The sequence below is a fragment of the Psittacula echo genome, assembly GCF_963264785.1.
Source record: "Psittacula echo genome assembly, chromosome: 2".
NCBI lineage: Eukaryota > Metazoa > Chordata > Aves > Psittaciformes > Psittacidae > Psittacula > Psittacula echo.
In genome coordinates this window covers 160,851,634-160,874,694 of record NC_137737.1, presented here as the reverse complement: position 1 = coordinate 160,874,694, position 23,061 = coordinate 160,851,634, and the positions used below count along the sequence as shown (strand labels likewise).

Genomic DNA, 23,061 nt, shown 5'->3' with positions numbered 1-23,061 from the left:
CCTGTATCCCTATATCCATCCCTGTACCCCCGTGTCCATCCCTGTATCCCCATATCCATCCCTGTATCCCTATATCCATCCCTGTACCCCCGTATCCCCATATCCATCCCTGTATCCTTGTGTCCATCCCTGTATCCCTGTATCCATCCCTGTATCCCCATATCCATCCCTGTATCCCTGTATCCATCCCTGTATCCCTGTATCCATCCCTGCTCCCCCTCATCCCCCCGTTCCCCGCCGCTCCGGTCCCTTTGCACATCAAAGAGCAGCCGGAACTCCCTGGAGAGGGGTGATGGATGGGTGATGGACGGTGATTGGCGGGTGATCGACGGTGATCGATGCTGATTGGCGGGTGATCGACGGTGATCGATGGTGATTGGGCGGGCGCTGATTGCGTCGCCCCGGGGGGTCCCCGTCCCCGATAACGCCCGGACCTGGCGGCGCCGCTGAGTCCGTGCCTACGGGGCGGGACGGGGCGGGCAGAGCCGAACCGGGCCGAGTGCAGCCGAGCCGGGCAGGGCCGAGCACAACCGAACCGAGCCGAACCGGGCCGAGTGCAGCCGAGCCCGGCAGAGCCGAGGATACCCAGACAGAGGCGGGCGGAGCCGGGCACACTCGACCCGAGCCGAGTCGGGAGAGGCAAGGCAGAGCCAAGGAGACCCGAACGGACCCGAACCCACCCGAACCGACCCGAACTGACCCGAACCCACCCGAACCGACCCGAACTGACCTGAACCGACCCGAACGGACCCGAACCCACCCGAACCGACCCGAACCCACCTGAACCGACCTGAACTGACCCGACCTGACCTGAACCCACCCGAACTGACCCGAACCGACCCGAACCCACCCGAACTGACCCGAACCGACCCGAACTGACCTGAACTGACCCGAACTGACCCGAGCCGGGTCAGGTTGGGCCGAGCGCTGCCGATGGTGGGCATGGAGCCAGGGCTGGGACTGGGGGTGCTGGGAGCACTGGGGTGAGGGACTGGGGTGTCCTGGGCTGCACCGGTCTGTACTGGACTACACTGGGCTGTACAGGGCTGTACTGGTCAGTACCGGTCTATACTGGTCTTACGGGGCTGTACTGGTCTGTACTGTTCCATACTGGGCTGTACTGGGCTGTACAGGTCTCCGCTGGGCTATGCTGGTTTGCACCAGGCTGTACTGCTCTGTATTGGTCTGTACTGGTCAGTACTGGTCTGTACCAGGCTGTACTGGGCTATACTGGGCTGTACAGGTCTGCACTGGGCTATACTGGTCCATACTGGTCTGTACCAGGCTGTACTGGTCTATACTGGTCTGTACTGGGCTATACTGGTCCATACTGGTCCATGATGGTCTGTACCGGGCTGTACTGGGCTATACTGGTCCATACTGGTCTGTACTGGTCCGTACCGGGCTATACTGGCCCGTACTGGTCTATACTGGTCTATACTGGTCCGTACTGGTCCGTACTGGTCCATACTGGTCCATACTGGTCCGTACTGATCTATACTGGTCCTTACTGGTCCATACTGGTCCTTACTGGTCCATACTGGTCCATACTGGTCCGTACTGGTCCGTACCAGTCCATACTGGTCCGTACCGGTCCGTACTGATCTATACTGGTCCATACTGGTCTATACTGGTCCCTACTGGTCCGTACTGGTCCATACTGGTCCATACTGGTCTGTACTGGTCCGTACCGGTCCGTACTGATCTATACTGGTCTATACTGGTCCATACTGGTCCGTACCGGTCCGTACCGCTCTGCCCTGCTCTCTACTCTCCATCAAACACCCCCCGCCCGCCAGGTGGCGCCTTTCCCCTCCCGCCGCCATCTTGGTTGCGGCCGCTCCCCGGCCTCCCCCTTTCCCCGCCGCACCCATCATGGCGCCGGGCCCCGCCTCCCGCTTCCGCCCTGACCCCGCCCACTTCCGGCCTCACCGGAAGCGTGGCCCCGTTGCCACGGCGACCGCGGGGCCCGACCCGGCTGAGGCCGCGCAGGTACCGGGGGAGGCCGCGGTGGGGCCCGGGGGCGGGACGTGGCCGGGGGGCGCTCACAGAGAGGCCCCTTGAGGCCTCCTGAAGGGGGGCCCTGCCCGGGGCTCCTTGGGAATCCATGGAGGTCTGGGAATGTGGGGATTCCCTTGGGAAGGGGGCTTGGGAACGGGCCTGGAACCCGCTCAGGGCCCGGGGGGTCCCCTCAAAGCCGCTCCTTAGGGCTTAACCCGGCATTCCCACGGGATTAACGCCGGGATTAAGAGCCTGGAATCCTTCCCCCCCCCATTCCCGACTGGACTTTGCCCGCGGCGGGAATGGGCCCGGCCCGGCGGCCTTCCCGGTTCCACCGCTCTTCATCCACCGGGAAGAGCCCTCCCCTTCCCGGCGCCGCTCCAAGGAATTCGCTTGTGGGGAGGGCTTGATCCTGGATGAGGGAAGCGGGAAAACCGGGGGGGGGGGGGCAGAGCTGAGCTTCTCCCTCCTTCCTTAAGGATTCCTTCCCTTTTCCCTTTTTCCTTAAGGATTCCTTCCCTTCTCCCTCCTTCCTTAAGGATTCCTTCCCTTTTCCCTCCTTCCTTAAGGATTCCTTCCCTTTTCCCTCTTTCCTTAAGGATTCCTTCCCTTTTCCCTCTTTCCTTAAGGATTCCTTCCCTTTTCCCTCCTTCCTTAAGGATTCCTTCCCTTTTTCCTCCTTCCTGAAGGATTCCTTCCCTTTTCCCTCTTTCCTTAAGGATTCCTTCCCTTTTTCCTCCTTCCTTAAGGATTCCTTCCCTTTTCACTCTTTCCTTAAGGGTTCCTTCCCTTTTCCCTCTTTCCTTAAGGATTCCTTCCCTTTTCACTCTTTCCTTAAGGATTCCTTCCCTTTTCCCTTTTTCCTTAAGGATTCCTTCCCTTTTCCCTCCTTCCTTAAGGATTCCTTCCCTTTTCCCTCCTTCCTGAAGGATTCCTTCTCTTTTCCCTCTTTCCTTAAGGATTCCTTCCCTTTTCCCTCTTTCCTTAAGGATTCCTTCCCTTTTCCTTCTTTCCTTAAGGATTCCTTCCCTTTTCCTTCTTTCCTTAAGGATTCCTTCCCTTTTCCTTCTTTCCTGAAGGATTCCTTCCCTTTTCCCTCTTTCCTTAAGGATTCCTTCCCTTTTCCCCTCTTTCCTTAAGGATTCCTTCCCTTTTCCCTCTTTCCTTAAGGATTCCTTCCCTTTTCCCCTCTTTCCTTAAGGATTCCTTCCCTTTTCCCTCTTTCCTTAAGGATTCCTTCCCTTTTCCCTCTTTCCTTAAGGATTCCTTCCCTTTTCCCCTCTTTCCTTAAGGATTCCTTCCCTTTTCCCTCTTTCCTGAAGGATTCCTTCCCTTTTCCCTCTTTCCTGAAGGATTCCTTCCCTTTTCCCTCTTTCCTGAAGGATTCCTTCCCTTTTCCCTCCTTCCTTAAGGATTCCTTCCCTTTTCCCTCTTTCCTGAAGGATTCCTTCCCTTTTCCCTCTTTCCTTAAGGATTCCTTCCCTTTTCCTTCTTTCCTTAAGGATTCCTTCCCTTTTCCCTCTTTCCTTAAGGATTCCTTCCCTTTTCCTTCTTTCCTTAAGGATTCCTTCCCTTTTCCCTCTTTCCTTAAGGATTCCTTCCCTTTTCCTTCTTTCCTTAAGGATTCCTTCCCTTTTCCTTCTTTCCTTAAGGATTCCTTCCCTTTTCCTTCTTTCCTGAAGGATTCCTTCCCTTTTCCCTCTTTCCTGAAGGATTCCTTCCCTTTTCCCCTCTTTCCTTAAGGATTCCTTCCCTTTTCCCTCTTTCCTGAAGGATTCCTTCCCTTTTCCCTCTTTCCTTAAGGATTCCTTCCCTTTTCCTTCTTTCCTTAAGGATTCCTTCCCTTTTCCCCTCTTTCCTTAAGGATTCCTTCCCTTTTCCTTCTTTCCTTAAGGATTCCTTCCCTTTTCCCTCTTTCCTTAAGGATTCCTTCCCTTTTCCTTCTTTCCTTAAGGATTCCTTCCCTTTTCCTTCTTTCCTTAAGGATTCCTTCCCTTTTCCTTCTTTCCTGAAGGATTCCTTCCCTTTTCCCTCTTTCCTGAAGGATTCCTTCCCTTTTCCCCTCTTTCCTTAAGGATTCCTTCCCTTTTCCCTCCTTCCTGAAGGATTCCTTCCCTTTTCCCTCTTTCCTGAAGGATTCCTTCCCTTTTCCTTCTTTCCTTAAGGATTCCTTCCCTTTTCCCTCTTTCCTTAAGGATTCCTTCCCTTTTCCCCTCTTTCCTTAAGGATTCCTTCTCTTTTCCCTCTTTCCTTAAGGATTCCTTCCCTTTTCCCTCCTTCCTTAAGGATTCCTTCCCTTTTCCCTCTTTCCTTAAGGATTCCTTCCCTTTTCCCCTCTTTCCTTAAGGATTCCTTCTCTTTTCCCTCTTTCCTTAAGGATTCCTTCCCTTTTCCTTCTTTCCTTAAGGATTCCTTCCCTTTTCCCCTCTTTCCTTAAGGATTCCTTCCCTTTTCCCCTCTTTCCTTAAGGATTCCTTCCCTTTTCCCTCCTTCCTGAAGGATTCCTTCCCTTTTCCCTCTTTCCTGAAGGATTCCTTCCCTTTTCCCTCTTTCCTGAAGGATTCCTTCCCTTTTCCCTCTTTCCTGAAGGATTCCTTCCCTTTTCTCTCTTTCCTGAAGGATTCCTTCCCTTTTCCCTCTTTCCTGAAGGATTCCTTCCCTTTTCCCTCTTTCCTGAAGGATTCCTTCCCTTTTCCCTCTTTCCTGAAGGATTCCTTCCCTTTTCCCTCTTTCCTGAAGGATTCCTTCCCTTTTCTCTCTTTCCTGAAGGATTCCTTCCCTTTTCCCCTCTTTCCTGAAGGATTCCTTCCCTTTTCCCTCTTTCCTTAAGGATTCCTTCCCTTTTCCCTCTTTCCTGAAGGATTCCTTCCCTTTTCCCTCTTTCCTGAAGGATTCCTTCCCTTTTCCCTCTTTCCTGAAGGATTCCTTCCCTTTTCCCTGTAGGATCCCGGTGTGAAGCTCCCCCTGGCCCATCCCGATCCCGGTGAATCCGGCAGGATCCCAGCCTTGTTTCCCAGCTCCTCGATGCGCCTGCGGCCAGGGCGGGCGCCATTCCAGAGAGCGGGAAGCCCGAAGGCCCTCGGGACCGTTCCGCTTTGCCCCCGCATCCATTGGCTTCCCTCGCCTTTGCTCCGGGATCTCCCGGGATCGCATCGGGATCGCGGCTCCCAGCGCCCTCCCGGCACCATGGAGACGATCCCAGCGCTCCCATCCCTGCCTCCGGAATGCGGCGCCAAGCACGGGCCCAGCGCCGGGATCCAAGGCTAAACCTTCCCCCCCCCCCCCATTCCTGCCCGGGAGGTGATGCCGGTGGCGGCTCCGGCGCCATTCCCGCTGGGATCCATCCATGGCGGAGCACCAGGAGCTGGTGGCCGAGCTGGCGGCCGTGGCGCGGCTCAGCATTCCTGACCGGCTGCGGCAGGCGCGGGAGCGCCGGGCTCAGCAGCTCCGGAGCTGGGCGCAGGCGGAGCGGGAAGCGCCGGGAAGCGCCCTCGGATCCGCCAGGAAGCGGAGGAGGAGGAGGAAGAGCGGCGGCCATGGGAAGAGGGTGACGTTCCCGGATAACGTCCGGCTCTTGGAAGCGGCCGCCCGGCGCGATGCCGAGGAGGGTGGGTGTGGGGGGAGGGGGGGAATCCCATGGGATTGGGCTGGGAAATGGGATGGGGAGCCCCGATTTGGGTCTCAGTGTGCTGGGAAGTGAGGCTGGAGCTTGGGATGTTGAGGTGGGAGCGTCGAGAGGTTGAACAAGGGCAAGGAATTTGGCTCGGGATAATCCCAGTCCCAGGCTGGGGGAAGATTCCAGTTGAGGATCCGATGGGATTGGGGTGGGAAATGGGATGGAGATCCCAGATTTGGGTCTGAATGTGACGGGAAGTGAGGCTGGAGCTTGGAATGTTGAGGTGGGAGCATTGCGAGGTTGGAGAAGGGCCAGGAATTGGATTTGGGTTGGGATGATCCCAGTCCCAGGCTCAGGAAGATTCTGGTGATGGATCCAATGGGATTGGGGTGGGAAATGGGATGGAGATCCCAAATTTGGATGGAAGTATCCCAGGAAAATGAGGCTGGAGCTTGGAGTTGTGGATGTGGTGGGGGATTGAGGTCGAGGTGGGATCAGGATGGGGTTGAGATGGGAACATGGAATCATGAGGTGGGATCAAGGGCAAAGCTCCTGGATGCGGGCTGGGACAATCCCAATCCCAGTCCCAGGCTGGAAGGGGGTGGGATGGAGCATCCCTATGGAGAAGGACTTGGAGGCGCTGGGGGAGGAGATGCTCCATGGGATCCAGCTCCATGGCTCCAGGGGGACACGGATCCCCTGGAACAGGTCCGGAGGAGGCCATGGAGAAGCTCCAGGAGGGTGGTGGGACAATGGCAACGGGATGGATGGAGGAGTTCCGGATGCTCCATCGGGTCCCTTCCATCCCATAACTCCCCGATCCCGCCTCCATCCCCATTCCGCAGTGCGACAGTTCCTGGCCAGCGGCATCAGCCCGGACCTGTGCAATGAGGACGGCCTCACGGCGCTGCACCAGGTACCCCCGGCCCCCCCCCCGCCTTCCCAGCCCCATCCCGTGCTCTTCCAGCGTCTCCCAAGCTTTTCCCTCTTCCCAGAGCTGCATCGACGACTGCGGCGCCGTGGTGGCCGCCTTGGTGGACGCCGGCGCCGACGTCAACGCCGTCGACAGCGAGCTCTGGACCCCTCTTCACGCGGCGGCCACGTGCGGGCACCGGGGCCTGGTGCAGCTCCTCATCCAACGGTAACGCCGGGATCGGGGACGGGGCCCGGGCTCGAGGGCGCCGCGGTCCTGATCCCGTGGGGTTTTGGCCCGCTCTCCCAGCGGAGCCGATCTCCTGGCGCTCAACTCCGATGGGAACATGCCCTACGACCTGTGCGAGGACGAGGCGACGCTGGACTGCCTGGAGAGCGCCATGGCGGCACAGGGTGAGCGCCGCCGCCGCGGAGCCATCGGGATCTATTGGGATCTACTTGGGTCTGTTGGGATCCATCGGGTCTATCAGAATCCATCAGGATCCATCGCGATATATGGGGGTCCATTGGGATCTATTGGGATCTGTTTGGATCCGTTGGGATCCATCGGGTCTATCGGGATCCATCGGGATCCATCAGAATGCATTGGGATCCCTTGGGATCTATTGAGATACATTGGGATCTATTGAGAGCCGTTGGGATCTATTTGGATCCATTGGGACCCGTCGGGATCCATCGGGATACATTGGATCGATCAGAATGCATTTGGATCCATCGGGATCTATTGGGATCCATCGGGATCTATTTGGATCCATTGGGATCGATCAGAATCCATTGGGTCTATCAGAATGCATTGGGATCTATCGGGCTCTATTGGGATCCATTGGGATGCATTGGATCTATCAGAATGCATTGGGATCCATCAGGATATATTGAGATCCGTTGGGATCTATTGAGAGCCGTTGGGATCCGTCGGGATCCATCAGGATACATTGGATCGGTCAGAATGCATTGGGCTCCATCGGGATCTATTGGAATCATTTGGATATATCAGAATGCATCAGGATCCATTGGGATCTATTTGAATCCATTGGGATCTATTTGGATCCATTGGGATCTGTTGGGATCCATCAGGATCCATTGGATTGATCAGGATGCATTGGGATTTATGGGGATCCATCAGGATCCCTTGGATCTATCAGAATCCATCAGGTACATTGGGATCTCTTGGGATCCATCGGGATAGATTGGATCTATGAGAATGCATTGGGATCCATCGGGATCTGTTGGGATCCATTGGGATCTGTGGTTTGTCCCCTCCATGGCTCCCTGGTGTCCCCCGTAGGGATCACGCAGGAGAAGATCGAGGAGGCTCGCGCGGCTCCGGAGCGCGGGATGCTGGAGGAGATCCGGCGGCTCCTGGATGCCGGAGAGGACCTGGATGCTCCACAGGGCCACGGAGCCACCTTGGTAGGCCTCGGGAATGGGATGGGATGATGGCGGTGCCGGACCTCATCCCGGCTGGAATGCTCTCCATCCCCGCCAGCTCCACGTGGCCGCGGCCCACGGGTACGTGGAGGCGGCGGAGCTGCTGCTGGAGCATCGCGCCGGGATCAGCGCCCGGGATTGGGATGGCTGGGAACCGCTGCACGCTGCTGCCTGCTGGGGGCAGGTAGGGCAGCATTCCCCGTGGATTCGGCCTCATTCCCACCCCGTTCCGGGCAAAAAGGGGCAAAATTCCCGATTTTCAGCCGGATTTTGCTCCATTTTCGGCAAAATTCTCCATTTTCAACCCTGTTTTGCTCAGGTTTAGGCAAAATTCCTGAGTTCAGGCAAATCCTGCCCAATTTGACTCCATTTTAAGCAAAATTCCCAATTTTCAGGCAAACCCTGTCTGTTTTTTTCTCAATTTTAGGCAAAATCCTAACTTCCAGCCTGGTTTTGCTCAATTTTAGGCAGAATCCCCAAATTTCAGACAAACTCTGCCTGATTTTGCTGATTTTTAAGCAATATTCTGAATTTTCAGCCTGATTTTGATCAATTTTAAGCAAAATTCCCAATTTTCAGGCAAATCCTGCCTCATTTTGCTCAATTTTAGGCAATATTCCAAATTTTCAGCCTGATTTTTCTCAATTTTAGGCAGAATTTCCCATTTTCAACCTGATTTTGCTCTATTTTAGGCAAAATTCTCCATTTTAAACCTGATTTTGCTCAATTTGAGGCAAAATTCCCAACTTTCAGGAAAATCCTGCCCAATTTTGCTCAAATTTAGGCAAAATTCCCAATTTTCAGGCAAACCCTGCCTGATTTTGCTGAATTTTAGGCAATATTCCAAATTTTCAGCCTAATTTTGCTCAATTTTAGGCAGAATTTCCCATTTTCTACCCAATTTTGCTCAATTTTAGGGAAAATTCCCAACTTTCAGGGAAATCCTGCCCAATATTGCTCAATTTTAGACAAAACTCCAAATTTTCAGCCTGATTTTTGCTGAATTTCAAGCAAAATACCCAATTTTCAGGCAAACCCTGCCCAATTTTGCTCAATTTTGCCTGATTTGGGGTGAAACTCCCTGGTTTTCAGGCAAAATATGCCATTTTGGGGGCAAAATTTGGACAATTTTGCCTAAAATTGGGAAAAATCAGGTTGAATCAGGCAGCGTTTTGCTGAAAATTTCAAGCCCTTCCTGATTTTGGGCAAAAATTCCCAATTTCCAGGAAAACCTGCCTAATTTTGCCCAATTCTGGTTAAAATCACTTGATTTTCAGGCAATCCCTGCCCAATTCTGTCCAATTTTGGTCATTTTTGGTCAAAATTACCCAGTTTTCAGGCAGGCACTGCCTGAATCTGCCCGACGGTGCCTTATTTTGGGTGAAATAATCCAATTTTCAGGCAAATCCTGCCTAATTTTGGCCAATTTTGCCCCAAATTGCCTGATTTCCAGGCAAATCATGCCCAATTCCACCCAATTTTGCCTAATTTTGGTCAAAATTGCCACATTTCCAGGCAAACCCTGACTGATTCTGCTGGATTTGGGGCAAAACCGCTCAATTTTCCAACAAACCCAGCCTCATTTTGTGTGATTTTGGGTGAAATTGCCACCTTTTCAGGCAATTCCTGCCTGATCCTGCCCAATTTGGTGCAAAGTTGCCCAATTTTCCAGCAAACTGCCCAATTCTCCCCAATATTTGCTAAATCACCTTCTTTTCAGGCAAATCTGCCTCATTCTTCCTGATTTGGCCCAAATTTGCTCCAAATTTCCCAATTTTCAGGCAAATCTGCCTCGTCCTTTCTGATTTGGCCCAAATTTGTTCAGAAATTCCCAATTTTCAGGCAAATCTGCCTCATTCTTCCTGATTTGGCCTAAATTTGCTCAAAATTTCCCAATTTTCAGGCAAATCTGCGTCGTTCTTCCAGATTTGGCCCAAATTTGCTCAAAATTTCCTAATTTTCAGGCAAGTCTGCCTCGTTCTTCCTGATTTGGCCAAATTTGCTCCAAATTTCCCAATTTTCAGGCAAATCTGCGTCATTCTTCTGGATTTGGCCTAAATTTGCTGAAAATTTCCCAATTTTCAGGCAATCCCTGCCTGTTCTTCCGGATTTTGCTTGTTTTGCGGCAGAACTGCTTGATTCTGACCAATTTTGCTCCATTTTGAGGCAAATCCTGCCCAATTTTGCCTAATTTGGGGCAAAAGCACCCAATTTTTAGGTAAACCCTGCCTGATTTTGGGTCAAATCACTTGATTTTCAGGCAAACCCTGCCTCATTCTGTAGGATTTTGGACAAAATCACTGAATTTTCCTCAAACCCTGCCCATTTCGGGGGGATTTTTCCCAATTTTGGGCAAAATTAAGCCAATTCCAGGCAAACCCTTCCCGCTTCTCCCAATTTGATCTGATTTTGGTCAAAGTTTCCCCACTTTCAGTCAACCTCTGCCTGGATTTGTCTGATTTGGAGCAAAATTGCCCAATTCTGCCTCATTTTCAGGCAAATCCTGCCCAATTTTGCTCAATTTTGAGCCAAATTCCCCAGTTTTCAGGCAAACCCTGCCCGATTCCCCCATTTTCTCCCATTTCCTCCCTTTTGCCCCTATTTTTCCCCAATTTCACCCATTTTCTCTATTTTTCCAATTCCCCCAATATTCTCCCATTTTTCCCCAATTTTCACACATTTTCCCACATTTTTCCCTCTTTTCCCCAGTTTCTCCCCAGTTTTCCTGTAGTTTTTCCCCATTTTCCCCAATTTTCCCACTTTTTCCCCTATTTTCCCCAGTTTCGCCCCAGTTTCCCCCCAATTTTCCCCCATTTTCACCCATTTTCCCTAATTTTTCCCCATTTTCCCATTTGCCTTCATTTCCCTCCATTTTTCCTGCAGTTTTCCCATTTTCCCTCCATTTTTCCCACAATTCTCCCATTTTCCCCCCATTTTCCCCCATTCCCTGCAGCTGCCGCTCCTGGAGCTCCTGGTTGCTCATGGAGCCGACCTCAATTCCAAGTCGGAGCTGGATGAGACGCCCCTGGGTGAGTCCTGACCCTGTGTGTCTATCCCCATTCCCACCCTTTGTGTGTCCATCCCCATTCCCATCCCTTTGCGTGTCCATCCCCATTCCCATCCCTTTGTGTGTCCATCCCCATTCCCATCCCTTTGTGTGTCCATCCCCATTCCCATCCCTTTGCGTGTCCATCCCCATTCCCATCCCTTTGTGTGTCCATCCCCATCCCTTTGTGTGTCCATCCCCATTCCCATCCCTTTGCGTGTCCATCCCCATTCCCATCCCTTTGTGTGTCCATCCCCATCCCTTTGTGTGTCCATCCCCATTCCCATCCCTTTGCGTGTCCATCCCCATTCCCATTCCTTTGTGTGTCCATCCCCATCCCTTTGTGTGTCCATCCCCATTCCCATCCCTTTGTGTGTCCATCCCCATCCCTTTGCGTGTCCATCCCCATTCCCATCCCTTTGTGTGTCCATCCCCATTCCCATCCCTTTGCGTGTCCATCCCCATTCCCATCCCTTTGTGTGTCCATCCCTATTCCCACCCTTTGCGTGTCCATCCCCATTCCCATCCCTTTACGTGTCCATCCCCATTCCCATCCCTTTGCGTGTCCATCCCCATTCCCATCCCTTTGTGTGTCCATCCCCATTCCCACCCTTTGCGTGTCCATCCCCATTCCCATCCCTTTGCGTGTCCATCCCCATTCCCATCCCTTTGCGTGTCCATCCCCATTCCCATCCCTTTGTGTGTCCATCCCTATTCCCACCCTTTGTGTGTCCATCCCCATCCCTTTGTGTGTCCATCCCCATTCCCATCCCTTTGTGTGTCCATCCCCATTCCCACCCTTTGTGTGTCCATCCCCATTCCCATCCCTTTGTGTGTCCATCCCCATTCCCATCCCTTTGTGTGTCCATCCCCATCCCCATCCCTTTGTGTGTCCATCCCCATTCCCATCCCTTTGCGTGTCTATCCCCATTCCCATCCCTTTGCGTGTCCATCCCCATTCCCATCCCTTTGCGTGTCTATCCCCATTCCCATCCCTTTGCGTGTCCATCCCCATTCCCATCCCTTTGCGTGTCCATCCCCATTCCCATCCCTTTGTGTGTCCATCCCCATTCCCACCCTTTGTGTGTCCATCCCCATTCCCATCCCTTTGTGTGTCCATCCCCGTTCCCATCCCTTTGTGTGTCCATCCCCATTCCCATCCCTTTGCGTGTCCATCCCCATTCCCATCCCTTTGCGTGTCCATCCCCATTCCCATCCCTTTGCGTGTCCATCCCCATTCCCATCCCTTTGTGTGTCCATCCCCATTCCCATCCCTTTGCGTGTCCATCCCCATTCCCATCCCTTTGCGTGTCCATCCCCATTCCCATCCCTTTGCGTGTCCATCCCCATTCCCATCCCTTTGCGTGTCCATCCCCATTCCCATCCCTTTGTGTGTCCATCCCCATTCCCATCCCTTTGTGTGTCCATCCCCATTCCCATCCCTTTGCGTGTCCATCCCCATTCCCATCCCTTTGCGTGTCCATCCCCATTCCCACCCTTTTGCGTGTCCATCCCCATTCCCATCCCTTTGCGTGTCCATCCCCATTCCCATCCCTTTGCGTGTCCATCCCCATTCCCATCCCTTTGTGTGTCCATCCCCATTCCCATCCCTTTGCGTGTCCATCCCCATTTCCATCCCTTTGCGTGTCCATCCCCATTCCCATCCCTTTGTGTGTCCATCCCCATTCCCATCCCTTTGCGTGTCCATCCCCATTCCCACCCTTTTGCGTGTCCATCCCCATTCCCATCCCTTTGCGTGTCCATCCCCATTCCCACCCTTTGTGTGTCCATCCCCATTCCCATCCCTTTGTGTGTCCATCCCCATTCCCATCCCTTTGTGTGTCCATCCCCATTCCCATCCCTTTGCGTGTCCATCCCCATTCCCATCCCTTTGCGTGTCCATCCCCATTCCCATCCCTTTGCGTGTCCATCCCCATTCCCATCCCTTTGTGTGTCCATCCCCATTCCCATCCCTTTGTGTGTCCATCCCCATTCCCACCCTTTGTGTGTCCATCCCCATTCCCATCCCTTTGTGTCCATCCCTCTTCCCCCTCTCTGTGGCTCCATCCCCATTGCCATGCCCATTCCCGCTATTCCCGCTGCTCCCAGATGTCTGTGCCGATGACCGGACGCGCTCCAAGCTCCTGGAGCTGAAGCACAAGCGCGCGGCCGTGATGAAATCCCAGGAAAAGCACAAATCCGTGCTCCAGCGCCGCGCTTCCAGCACCGGGAGCCGCGGGTGAGCCCGGGAATGGGGACGGGAAGCATCCGGGAATACCTTGGAGCAGCTCCGGGGCCTAAGGGGGCTACAGGGACCTGGGACAAGGGATGGGATGAGGGGTTGGGGCTTCCAATGGGAAGAGCTGGACGGGATCTTGGGGTGTCGGGATGAGGGTGGTGGGACATGGGAATGTGTTGAATGGGAATGTTCTGGATGCTCCAGTGGGGTTGGATGAGGCCTGGAGCATCCTGGTCCATTGGGATGTATCCGTATGGAATGGGATGCACCTCCGGGGCTTGCAGCCTCCCCTGGGGATGTATCCCTATGGATCGGGATGCGCCTCCGGGGCCTGGAGCCTCCCCTGGGGATGTATCCCTATGGATCGGGATGTGCCTCCGGGGCCTGGAGCCTCCCCTGGGGATGTGTCCCTATGGATCGGGATGCGCCTCCGGGGCCTGGAGCCTCCCCTGGGGATGTGTCCCTATGGATCGGGATGCGCCTCCGGGGCCTGGAGCCTCCCCTGGGGATGTGTCCCTATGGATTGGGATGCGCCTCCGGGGCCTGGAGCCTCCCCTGGGGATGTATCCCTATGGATCGGGATGCGGCTCCGGGGCCTGGAGCCTCCCCTGGGGATGTATCCCTATGGATCGGGATGTGCCTCCGGGGCCTGGAGCCTCCCCTGGGGATGTGTCCCTATGGATCGGGATGCGCCTCCGGGGCCTGGAGCCTCCCCTGGGGATGTATCCCTATGGATCGGGATGTGCCTCCGGGGCCTGGAGCCTCCCCTGGGGATGTGTCCCTATGGATCGGGATGTGCCTCCGGGGCCTGGAGCCTCCCCTGGGGATGTATCCCTATGGATCGGGATGCGGCTCCGGGGCCTGGAGCCTCCCCTGGGGATGTATCCCTATGGATCGGGATGCGGCTCCGGGGCCTGGAGCCTCCCCTGGGGATGTATCCCTATGGATCGGGATGTGCCTCTGGGGCCTGGAGCCTCCCCTGGGGATGTATCCCTATGGATCGGGATGTGCCTCTGGGGCCTGGAGCCTCCCCTGGGGATGTATCCCTATGGATCGGGATGTGCCTCCGGGGCCTGGAGCCTCCCCTGGGGATGTATCCCTATGGATCGGGATGCGGCTCCGGGGCCTGGAGCCTCCCCTGGGGATGTATCCCTATGGATCGGGATGTGCCTCCGGGGCCTGGAGCCTCCCCTGGGGATGTATCCCTATGGATCGGGATGCGGCTCCGGGGCCTGGAGCCTCCCCTGGGGATGTATCCCTATGGATCGGGATGTGCCTCCGGGGCCTGGAGCCTCCCCTGGGGATGTATCCCTATGGATCGGGATGCGGCTCCGGGGCCTGGAGCCTCCCCTGGGGATGTGTCCCTATGGATCGGGATGTGCCTCCGGGGCCTGGAGCCTCCCCTGGGGATGTATCCCTATGGATCGGGATGCGCCTCCGGGGCTTGCAGCATCCCCTGGGGATGTATCCCTCTGGCTCGGGGCTGTTCCCATCCCGTGCCCCGCATTCCCAGGAGGGTCGGGCGCCGCGCCAGCCTCTCGGAGCGCTGCAGCCTCCACCGGCGGGAGCGGGAGCGCGAGGCCTTCGTGTGGCAGCGGCGCGGGAGCCCCGAGGAGGCGGCCGCCATTCCCGCCGGGAATGGGCTGGGAGGGAGCCCCCCCCCGCAGCCTCCGAGGGGACCGGAGCCGGAGCTGCCCAACGGCGCCCTGGGTGCCCCCCACACCTTGGCCGAGCTCAAGCGGCTCCGGGCGGCTTCCAAGGGGCAGCGGCCGGAGCGGGAGCGGGATCAGGAGCGGGAGCGGGATCAGGAGCGGGAGCGGGAGCGGGATCGGGATCAGGAACGGGAGCGGGAGCGGGATCGGGATCCGGAGCGGGATCAGGAGCGGGATCAGGAGCGGGAGCGGGATCGGGAGCGGGAGCGGGATCGGGATCCGGAGCCGCCGCTCCTGAAGCTGACGGCGCCCATGGAGGAGGCTCCGGGTGGGAAGCGCCGCTGCTGCCGGGTGATGTGAGAGCGCTGGAGCCACGAGCCGGGAATGGTTGGGATCAGGGATCCTTGGGACTGGATCAGGGATCCTTGGGATCGGATTTGGGATCCTTGGGATCGGATTTGGGATCCTTGGGACTGGATCAGGGATCCTTTGGATCGGATTTGGGATCCTTGGGATCGGATTTGGGATCCTTGGGACTGGATCAGGGATCCTTTGGATCGGATTTGGGATCCTTGGGACTGGATCAGGGATCCTTGGGATCGGATTTGGGATCCTTGGGACTGGATCAGGGATCCTTGGGATCGGATTTGGGATCCTTGGGACTGGATCAGGGATCCTTTGGATCGGATTTGGGATCCTTGGGACTGGATCAGGGATCCTTGGGATCGGATTTGGGATCTTTGGGACCGGATTTGGGATCCTTGGGACTGGATCAGGGATCCTTGGGATCGGATTTGGGATCCTTGGGACTGGATCAGGGATCCTTGGGATCGGATTTGGGATCCTTGGGATCGGATTTGGGATCTTTGGGACCGGATTTGGGATCCTTGGGACTGGATCAGGGATCCTTGGGATCGGATTTGGGATCCTTGGGATCGGATTTGGGATCTTTGGGATCGGATTTGGGATCCTTGGGATCGGATTTGGGATCTTTGGGACTGGATCAGGGATCCTTGGGATCGGATTTGGGATCTTTGGGATCGGATTTGGGATCCTTGGGATCGGATTTGGGATCCTTGGGACCGGATTTGGGATCTTTGGGATCGGATTTGGGATCCTTGGGACCGGATTTGGGATCCTTGGGATTTGGACGTTTTTCTTCCCAAATATTCCGCGTTTTTGGTGTTTTTTCCTTGCCCTGAAGGTTCTTGGATGCGGGGCCGGGGGGCAGCCCCATAGCGAGGGGTGGTTGTGGGGCAGCCCCATGGCAATGGGGGGCTGGGGGGCAGCCGTGGATGGGGGCATCTGTGGGGCAGCCCCATGGCAATGGGTGTCTATGGGGCACCCACTGGGGGGGGGGTTGGCTGTAGGGTGCCCCATAGCAAGGAGCATCTATGGGGCACCCCACACTGAGGATGTGTCTATGGGGCATCAATGGAGGGGGATCTGTGGGGCACCCCATAGCGAAGGGTGTCTATGGGGCACCCCATGGTGGGGGGTGCCTGTGGGGCAGCCACACTGCAAGGGTCTATGGGGCACCCATGGGGGTCACCAAGCACATCTATGGGGCACCCCATAGCGAAAGGAAAGGGTCACTGTGGGCACCCATGGGAGGTGTCTGTGGGGCACCCCATAGCAAGGAGCATCTATGGAGCACCCCACATTGAAGATGTGTCTATGGGGCATCAATGGAGAGGGAATCTATGGGGCACCTTATAGCAGGGAGCGTCTATGGGGCACCCCATAGCGAAAGAGTCACTGTGTGCACCCATGGGTGGTGTCTATGGGGCACCCCACATTGAGGATGTGTCTATGGGGCATCAATGGAGGGGGGATCTATGGGGCACCCCATAGCGAAAGGAAAGGGTCGCTGTGGGCACCCATGGGGGGTGTCTATGGGGCACCCCATAGCAAGCAGCTGCTGTGGGGCCCCCGTGTTGGTCCCTATGGGGCACCCCATGGCCGGGCCCATCTATGGGGCGGGGGGGGGGGGTGTTCCCATTCCCGCGGTGTCACCTCTCCGCCTGTGCTATAAATAACCCGCCCCTCCCCCACCCCCACCCATGGGTGCCGCAGGGTCCCCCCCACCCCCCACTTATGGGTCAGCCCCATAGCGCTGCCCCCCCCCCCCATAGGGCGCTATGGGGCAGCGGCAGCACCCCCCTGGCTATTGGGTGCTGGTGAAGGTCAGGGGCCTCCCTTCAGCCCCACAGCTCCTCCTCCTGCCCCATAGCGCCCGTAGCACCCACAGCGGAGAGGTGAGGCGCTGGGGGGGTTATGGGGCTCTGCCCCATAGCGCTATGGGGCGGGGAGGGGGGGCGGGGAGGTTTCGGTGGCTGTATGGGGCTGATAAGGGGCAACGGGCGCCCCACAATGCACCCCGGGGGGGAATGTGTGGGACTGGGCCCCATGGAAGGGGGGGGGAATGTGTGGGGTGCCCCATATGGGGCGGGGGGGGAGCACATGCGAAGGGGTTGCTCTGGGGGGCCCCACATGTGGGGGGTGTCTATGGGGTGCCCCATGGCAATGGCTGTCTATGGGCCCCCTACATTGGTCTCTATGGGGCACCCATGGGGTGTCTGTGGGGTCCCCACATTGGTCTCTATGGGGTGCCCCATAGCAAGGGGTGTCTATGGGCCCCCACATTGGTCTCTATGGGGCGCCCCATAGCAACCCCTTCCCTGGCACTTGGGGCGCCGCCCCCCCGTCAGCACCCGCAGCCAATCAGCTTCGGGTGCGCGGGGCCCTCGGCAGCCGCTCCGCTCCCTGATTGGCCGGAGGGGTGGGAGGGGCGGGGCCCGCGCGGCGGGGCCGTTGGGGCCGTTAGAGGGCGCAGGAGAGCAGTTGGGGGGGCAAGAAGCAGCGCGGGTCAGTGGGGAGCTATGGGGCGCTATGGGGCGCTATGGGGCGCTATGAGGTGCTGTGGGGAGCTACGGGGTGCTATGGAGTCACTATGGGGCGCTATGGGGCTCTATGAAGTCTCTATGGGGAGCTATGGGGCGCTATGGGGCGCTATGGGGTCGCTATGGGGAGCTATGGAGTCGCTATGGGTAGCTATGGGGCGCTGTGGGGTCGCTATGGGGCGCTATGGGGTCGCTATGGGGAGCTATGGGGAGCTATGGGTCGCTGTGGAGTCGCTATGGGGCGCTATGGGTCGCTGTGGAGTCGCTGTGGGGCGCTATGGGGTCGCTATGGGTCGCTATGGGTCGCTGTGGAGTCGCTATGGTGCGCTATGGGGTCGCTATGGGGAGCTATGGAGTCGCTATGGGGCGCTATGGGGTCGCTGTGGGGCGCTGTGGAGTCGCTGTGGGGCGCTATGGGGCCGGGGGTTGTGGCTCTAGGGCGCTGTGGAGCGGTGATGACCACCATGGGGCGCTGTGGGGCGCTGTGGGTCTCTCTATGACTCTGGTTGGCCGGGGGTGATCGCTCCAGGGCGCTGCGGGCACTGGAGAGCGCTGTGGGGAGCTATGGGCCGCTATGGGTCGCTATGGGGCACTATGGGGCGCTATGGGTGGCTATGGGCCGCTATGGGGCTCTATGGGTGGCTATGGGGCGCTATGGGGCGCTATGGGGCGCTGCGTTGTGCTTTGGGGCTCCCCTGTGTCCCCCCCATTCCCCCCGTTCATCGCCCCCCAGTGGCCGTTGTCCCCGTGGGTCCCAGCCCCGCATCTCCCCCCACGCCCCCCCCCGGGTCCTGCTATGGTCACCCCATGGCCCCGGCTGTGGCTCCATATCCCAATCCCATATCCCAATATCCCAATCCCCTATCCCAATATCCCAATCCCATATCCCAATCCCATATCCCAATATCCCAATCCCATATCCCAATATCCCAATCCCATATCCCAATCCCATATCCCAATATCCCAATCCCATATCCCAATATCCCAATCCCATATCCCATATCCCAATATCCCAATATCCCAATCCCATATCCCAATATCCCAATCCCATATCCCAATATCCCAATCCCATATCCCATATCCCAATATCCCAATATCCCAATCCCATATCCCAATATCCCAATCCCCTATCCCATATCCCAATCCCATATCCCAATATCCCAATATCCCATATCCCAATCCCATATCCCAATATCCCAATCCCATATCCCAATATCCCAATATCCCAATCCCATATCCCAATATCCCAATCCCAATATCCCAATCCCATATCCCATATCCCAATCCCATATCCCATATCCCGATCCCATATCCCAATATCCTAATCCCATATCCCAATATCCTAATCCCATATCCCAATATCCCAATCCCATATCCCAATCCCATATCCCAATATCCCAATCCCAATATCCCAATCCCATATCCCATATCCCAATCCCATATCCCAATCCCATATCCCAATATCCCAATCCCAATATCCCAATCCCATATCCCATATCCCAATCCCATATCCCATATCCCATATCCCAATCCCATATCCCAATCCCATATCCCAATATCCCAATCCCATATCCCAATATCCCAATCCCATATCCCAATCCCATATCCCATATCCCAATCCCATATCCCAATCCCATATCCCAATATCCCAATCCCATATCCCAATATCCCAACCCATATCCCAATATCCCAATATCCCATATCCCATATCCCAATCCCATATCCCATATCCCATATCCCAATCCCATATCCCAATCCCATATCCCAATATCCCAATCCCATATCCCAATATCCCATATCCCATATCCCAATCCCATATCCCAATCCCATATCCCATATCCCAATCCCATATCCCCATTTCTCTCTGTCCCCATATCCCGTATCCTCATGCTCCCTATCCCCGTGTCCCATATCCCTGTATCCCGATATCCCGTGTCCCGCACCCCTCACCCCGTCTCCCTCTCGCTCCCCCTGCCCGGGGCGGAGCCGTTCCCGTTCCCCGTTCCCGCTGTTCCCCGTTCCCTGTTCCCGTTCCTGCTGTTCCCGTTCTCCGTTCCCTGTTCCCCGTTCCCTGTTCCCTGTTCCCCGTTCCCGCTGTTCCCTGTTCCCCGTTCCCTGTTCCCTGTTCCCCGTTCCCGCTGTTCCCTGTTCCCCGTTCCCTGTTCCCGTTCCCCGTTCCCCGTTCCCGTTCCCTGTTCCCCGTTCCCCGTTCCCTGTCCCCGTTCCCCGTTCCCTGTTCCCGTTCCCTGTTCCCTGTTCCCGTTCCCCGTTCCCTGTTCCCGTTCCCCGTTCCCTGTTCCCGTTCCCCGTTCCCCGTTCCCGTTCCCCGTTCCCCGTTCCCCGTTCCCTGTTCCCGTTCCCCGTTCCCTGTTCCCGTTCCCCGTTCCCGTTCCCGCTGTTCCCTGTTCCCCGTTCCCCGTTCCCGTTCCCTGTTCCCGTTCCCCGTTCCCTGTTCCCGTTCCCCGTTCCCGTTCCCCGTTCCCGTTCCCGCTGTTCCCTGTTCCCCGTTCCCCGTTCCCGTTCCCTGTTCCCGTTCCCCGTTCCCTGTTCCCGTTCCCCGTTCCCTGTTCCCGTTCCCCGTTCCCGTTCCCGCTGTTCCCTGTTCCCCGTTCCCCGTTCCCGTTCCCTGTTCCCGTTCCCCGTTCCCTGTTCCCGTTCCCCGTTCCCTGTTCCCGTTCCCCGTTCCCGTTCCCGCTGTTCCCGGTTCATTCCCTGCCCTCCCGGCTCCGATGCGCTCGCTGAGGGCGCTGCGCTCCCGCAGGCTCTGCGCGGTTCGGGCCATGGCGGCGGCGGGACGGGGACGGGGCTCGGGCTCGGGCTCGGGCTCGGGGCCGCAGCGGGAGCCGGTGCTGACCCCCAGCACCATGAACGCCACCATCCGGAGGGTGCAGTACGCGGTGCGCGGCCCCATCGTCACCCGCGCCCTGGAGCTGGAGCGGGACCTGCAGCAGGTACCGGGAACGGCCCCGGCGGGAGCTCAGGGCTGGGAACCCCGAACCGGGAACCTCGGGACCGTGCCCGGGCCGGGACCCCCCGACCTTGAACCGGGAACCCCGAACCGGGAACCCTCGGGCAGCTCCGCGCTGAAACCGGGAACGTCCGAGCGGGAAGGTCCGACCCCGGGAGCCCCCGACCCGGGGCACCCAGAGCCCCCCCCCCCCCCCCCCCCCGAGGGCAGGATCGGGCCCATGGGTGCGGGGCGGGGGGGGGGCGCTGGAACAGAGGGACCGGACGGGACCGGACGGGACCGGGTGGTGCCGCGGGCGCTGTCCCCGGGTGTCCCCGGAGCTCGGGGCGGTTTCGGGGCAGAGTCCGGGGCCGGTCCCGCGGCTGCGGCCAAAGTGCGGAGCGATGGGAAAGGGACCGGACCCGAGCCGGGGACACGGGGCAAGGGCCCAAGGGTCGCGCTTGTCCCATGTCCCACCTATCCCATATCCCTCCTATCCCATATCCCTCCTATCCCATGTCCCACCTATCCCATATCCCTCCTATCCCATATCCCTCCTATCCCATATCCCTCCTATCCCATGTCCCACCTATCCCATATCCCTCCTATCCCATATCCCTCCTATCCCATATCCCTCCTATCCCATGTCCCACCTATCCCATATCCCTCCTATCCCATATCCCACCTGTCCCATATCCCTCCTATCCCATATCCCTCCTATCCCATGTCCCACCTATCCCATATCCCTCCTATCCCATATCCCTCCTATCCCATGTCCCACCTATCCCATATCCCTCCTGTCCCATATCCCACCTATCCCATATCCCACCTATCCCATATCCCACCTATCCCATATCCCACCTATCCCATATCCCTCCTATCCCATATCCCACCTATCCCATATCCCTCCTATCCCATATCCCTCCTATCCCATGTCCCACCTATCCCATATCCCTCCTGTCCCATATCCCTCCTATCCCATGTCCCACCTATCCCATATCCCTCCTGTCCCATATCCCACCTATCCCATATCCCACCTATCCCATATCCCACCTATCCCATATCCCTCCTATCCCATATCCCTCCTATCCCATATCCCACCTATCCCATATCCCACCTATCCCATATCCCTCCTATCCCATATCCCTCCTATCCCATATCCCTCCTATCCCATGTCCCACCTATCCCATATCCCTCCTATCCCATATCCCTCCTATCCCATATCCCACCTATCCCATATCCCACCTATCCCATATCCCTCCTATCCCATATCCCTCCTATCCCATATCCCACCTATCCCATATCCCACCTATCCCATATCCCACCTGTCCCATATCCCTCCTATCCCATATCCCACCTATCCCATATCCCACCTATCCCATATCCCACCTATCCCATATCCCACCTGTCCCATATCCCACCTGTCCCATATCCCACCTATCCCATATCCCTCCTATCCCATATCCCTCCTATCCGATATCCCTCCTATCCCATATCCCACCTGTCCCATATCCCACCTGTCCCATATCCCTCCTATCCCATATCCCTCCTATCCCATATCCCACCTGTCCCATATCCCACCTGTCCCATATCCCACCTATCCCATATCCCACCTGTCCCATATCCCACCTGTCCCATATCCCACCTATCCCATATCCCTCCTATCCCATATCCCTCCTATCCGATATCCCTCCTATCCCATATCCCACCTGTCCCATATCCCTCCTATCCCATATCCCTCCTATCCCATATCCCACCTGTCCCATATCCCACCTATCCCATATCCCTCCTATCCCATATCCCTCCTATCCCATATCCCTCCTATCCCATATCCCTCCTATCCCATATCCCACCTGTCCCATATCCCACCTATCCCATATCCCTCCTATCCCATATCCCACCTGTCCCATATCCCACCTATCCCATATCCCTCCTATCCCATATCCCACCTGTCCCATATCCCACCTGTCCCATATCCCTCCTATCCCATATCCCTCCTATCCCATATCCCTCCTATCCCATATCCCACCTGTCCCATATCCCTCCTATCCCATATCCCACCTATCCCATATCCCTCCTATCCCATATCCCACCTATCCCATATCCCACCTATCCCATATCCCACGTGTCCCATATCCCTCCTATCCCATATCCCACCTATCCCATATCCCTCCTATCCCATATCCCTCCTATCCCATATCCCACCTGTCCCATATCCCACCTATCCCATATCCCTCCTATCCCATATCCCACCTATCCCATATCCCACCGATCCCATATCCCTCCTATCCCATAT

General features: G+C 56.7%; 2 protein-coding genes across 2 annotated transcripts in view; both read left to right on the top strand.

The window, feature by feature from the left end:
- Positions 1 to 1,954: 1,954 nt before the first annotated feature.
- PPP1R16A (protein phosphatase 1 regulatory subunit 16A) lies at positions 1,955 to 15,310 on the top strand. The gene is made up of 10 exons (XM_080609759.1): positions 1,955 to 1,992; positions 4,945 to 5,609; positions 6,463 to 6,533; positions 6,613 to 6,758; positions 6,840 to 6,943; positions 7,836 to 7,960; positions 8,037 to 8,162; positions 10,932 to 11,007; positions 13,134 to 13,263; positions 14,777 to 15,310. Exons 2-10 carry the CDS (start codon positions 5,348 to 5,350, stop codon positions 15,273 to 15,275), a joined length of 1,539 nt encoding a protein of 512 aa, XP_080465885.1. The 5' UTR covers positions 1,955 to 1,992; positions 4,945 to 5,347; the 3' UTR covers positions 15,276 to 15,310.
- A 5,237-nt stretch (positions 15,311 to 20,547) lies between these two features.
- GPT (glutamic--pyruvic transaminase) overlaps positions 20,548 to 23,061 on the top strand; it is a gene marked incomplete at both ends in the record, with an annotated part of 31,538 nt that continues 29,024 nt past the window's right edge. Inside the window, one exon of the mRNA XM_080610529.1 lies at positions 20,548 to 20,769. Coding sequence (XP_080466655.1) covers positions 20,548 to 20,769 — 222 coding nt within the window. The remainder of the gene's footprint in view (positions 20,770 to 23,061) is intronic.

Bases quoted from the DNA above. Each gene is read 5' to 3' on its own strand.
- PPP1R16A (XM_080609759.1), top strand. From the start codon at position 5,348: ATGGCGGAGCACCAGGAGCTGGTGGCCGAGCTGGCGGCCGTGGCGCGG. The intron at 5,610-6,462 runs GTGGGTGTGGGG...CCCATTCCGCAG, and splicing joins CCGGCGCGATGCCGAGGAGG to TGCGACAGTTCCTGGCCAGC. The intron at 13,264-14,776 runs GTGAGCCCGGGA...CCGCATTCCCAG, and splicing joins TCCAGCACCGGGAGCCGCGG to GAGGGTCGGGCGCCGCGCCA.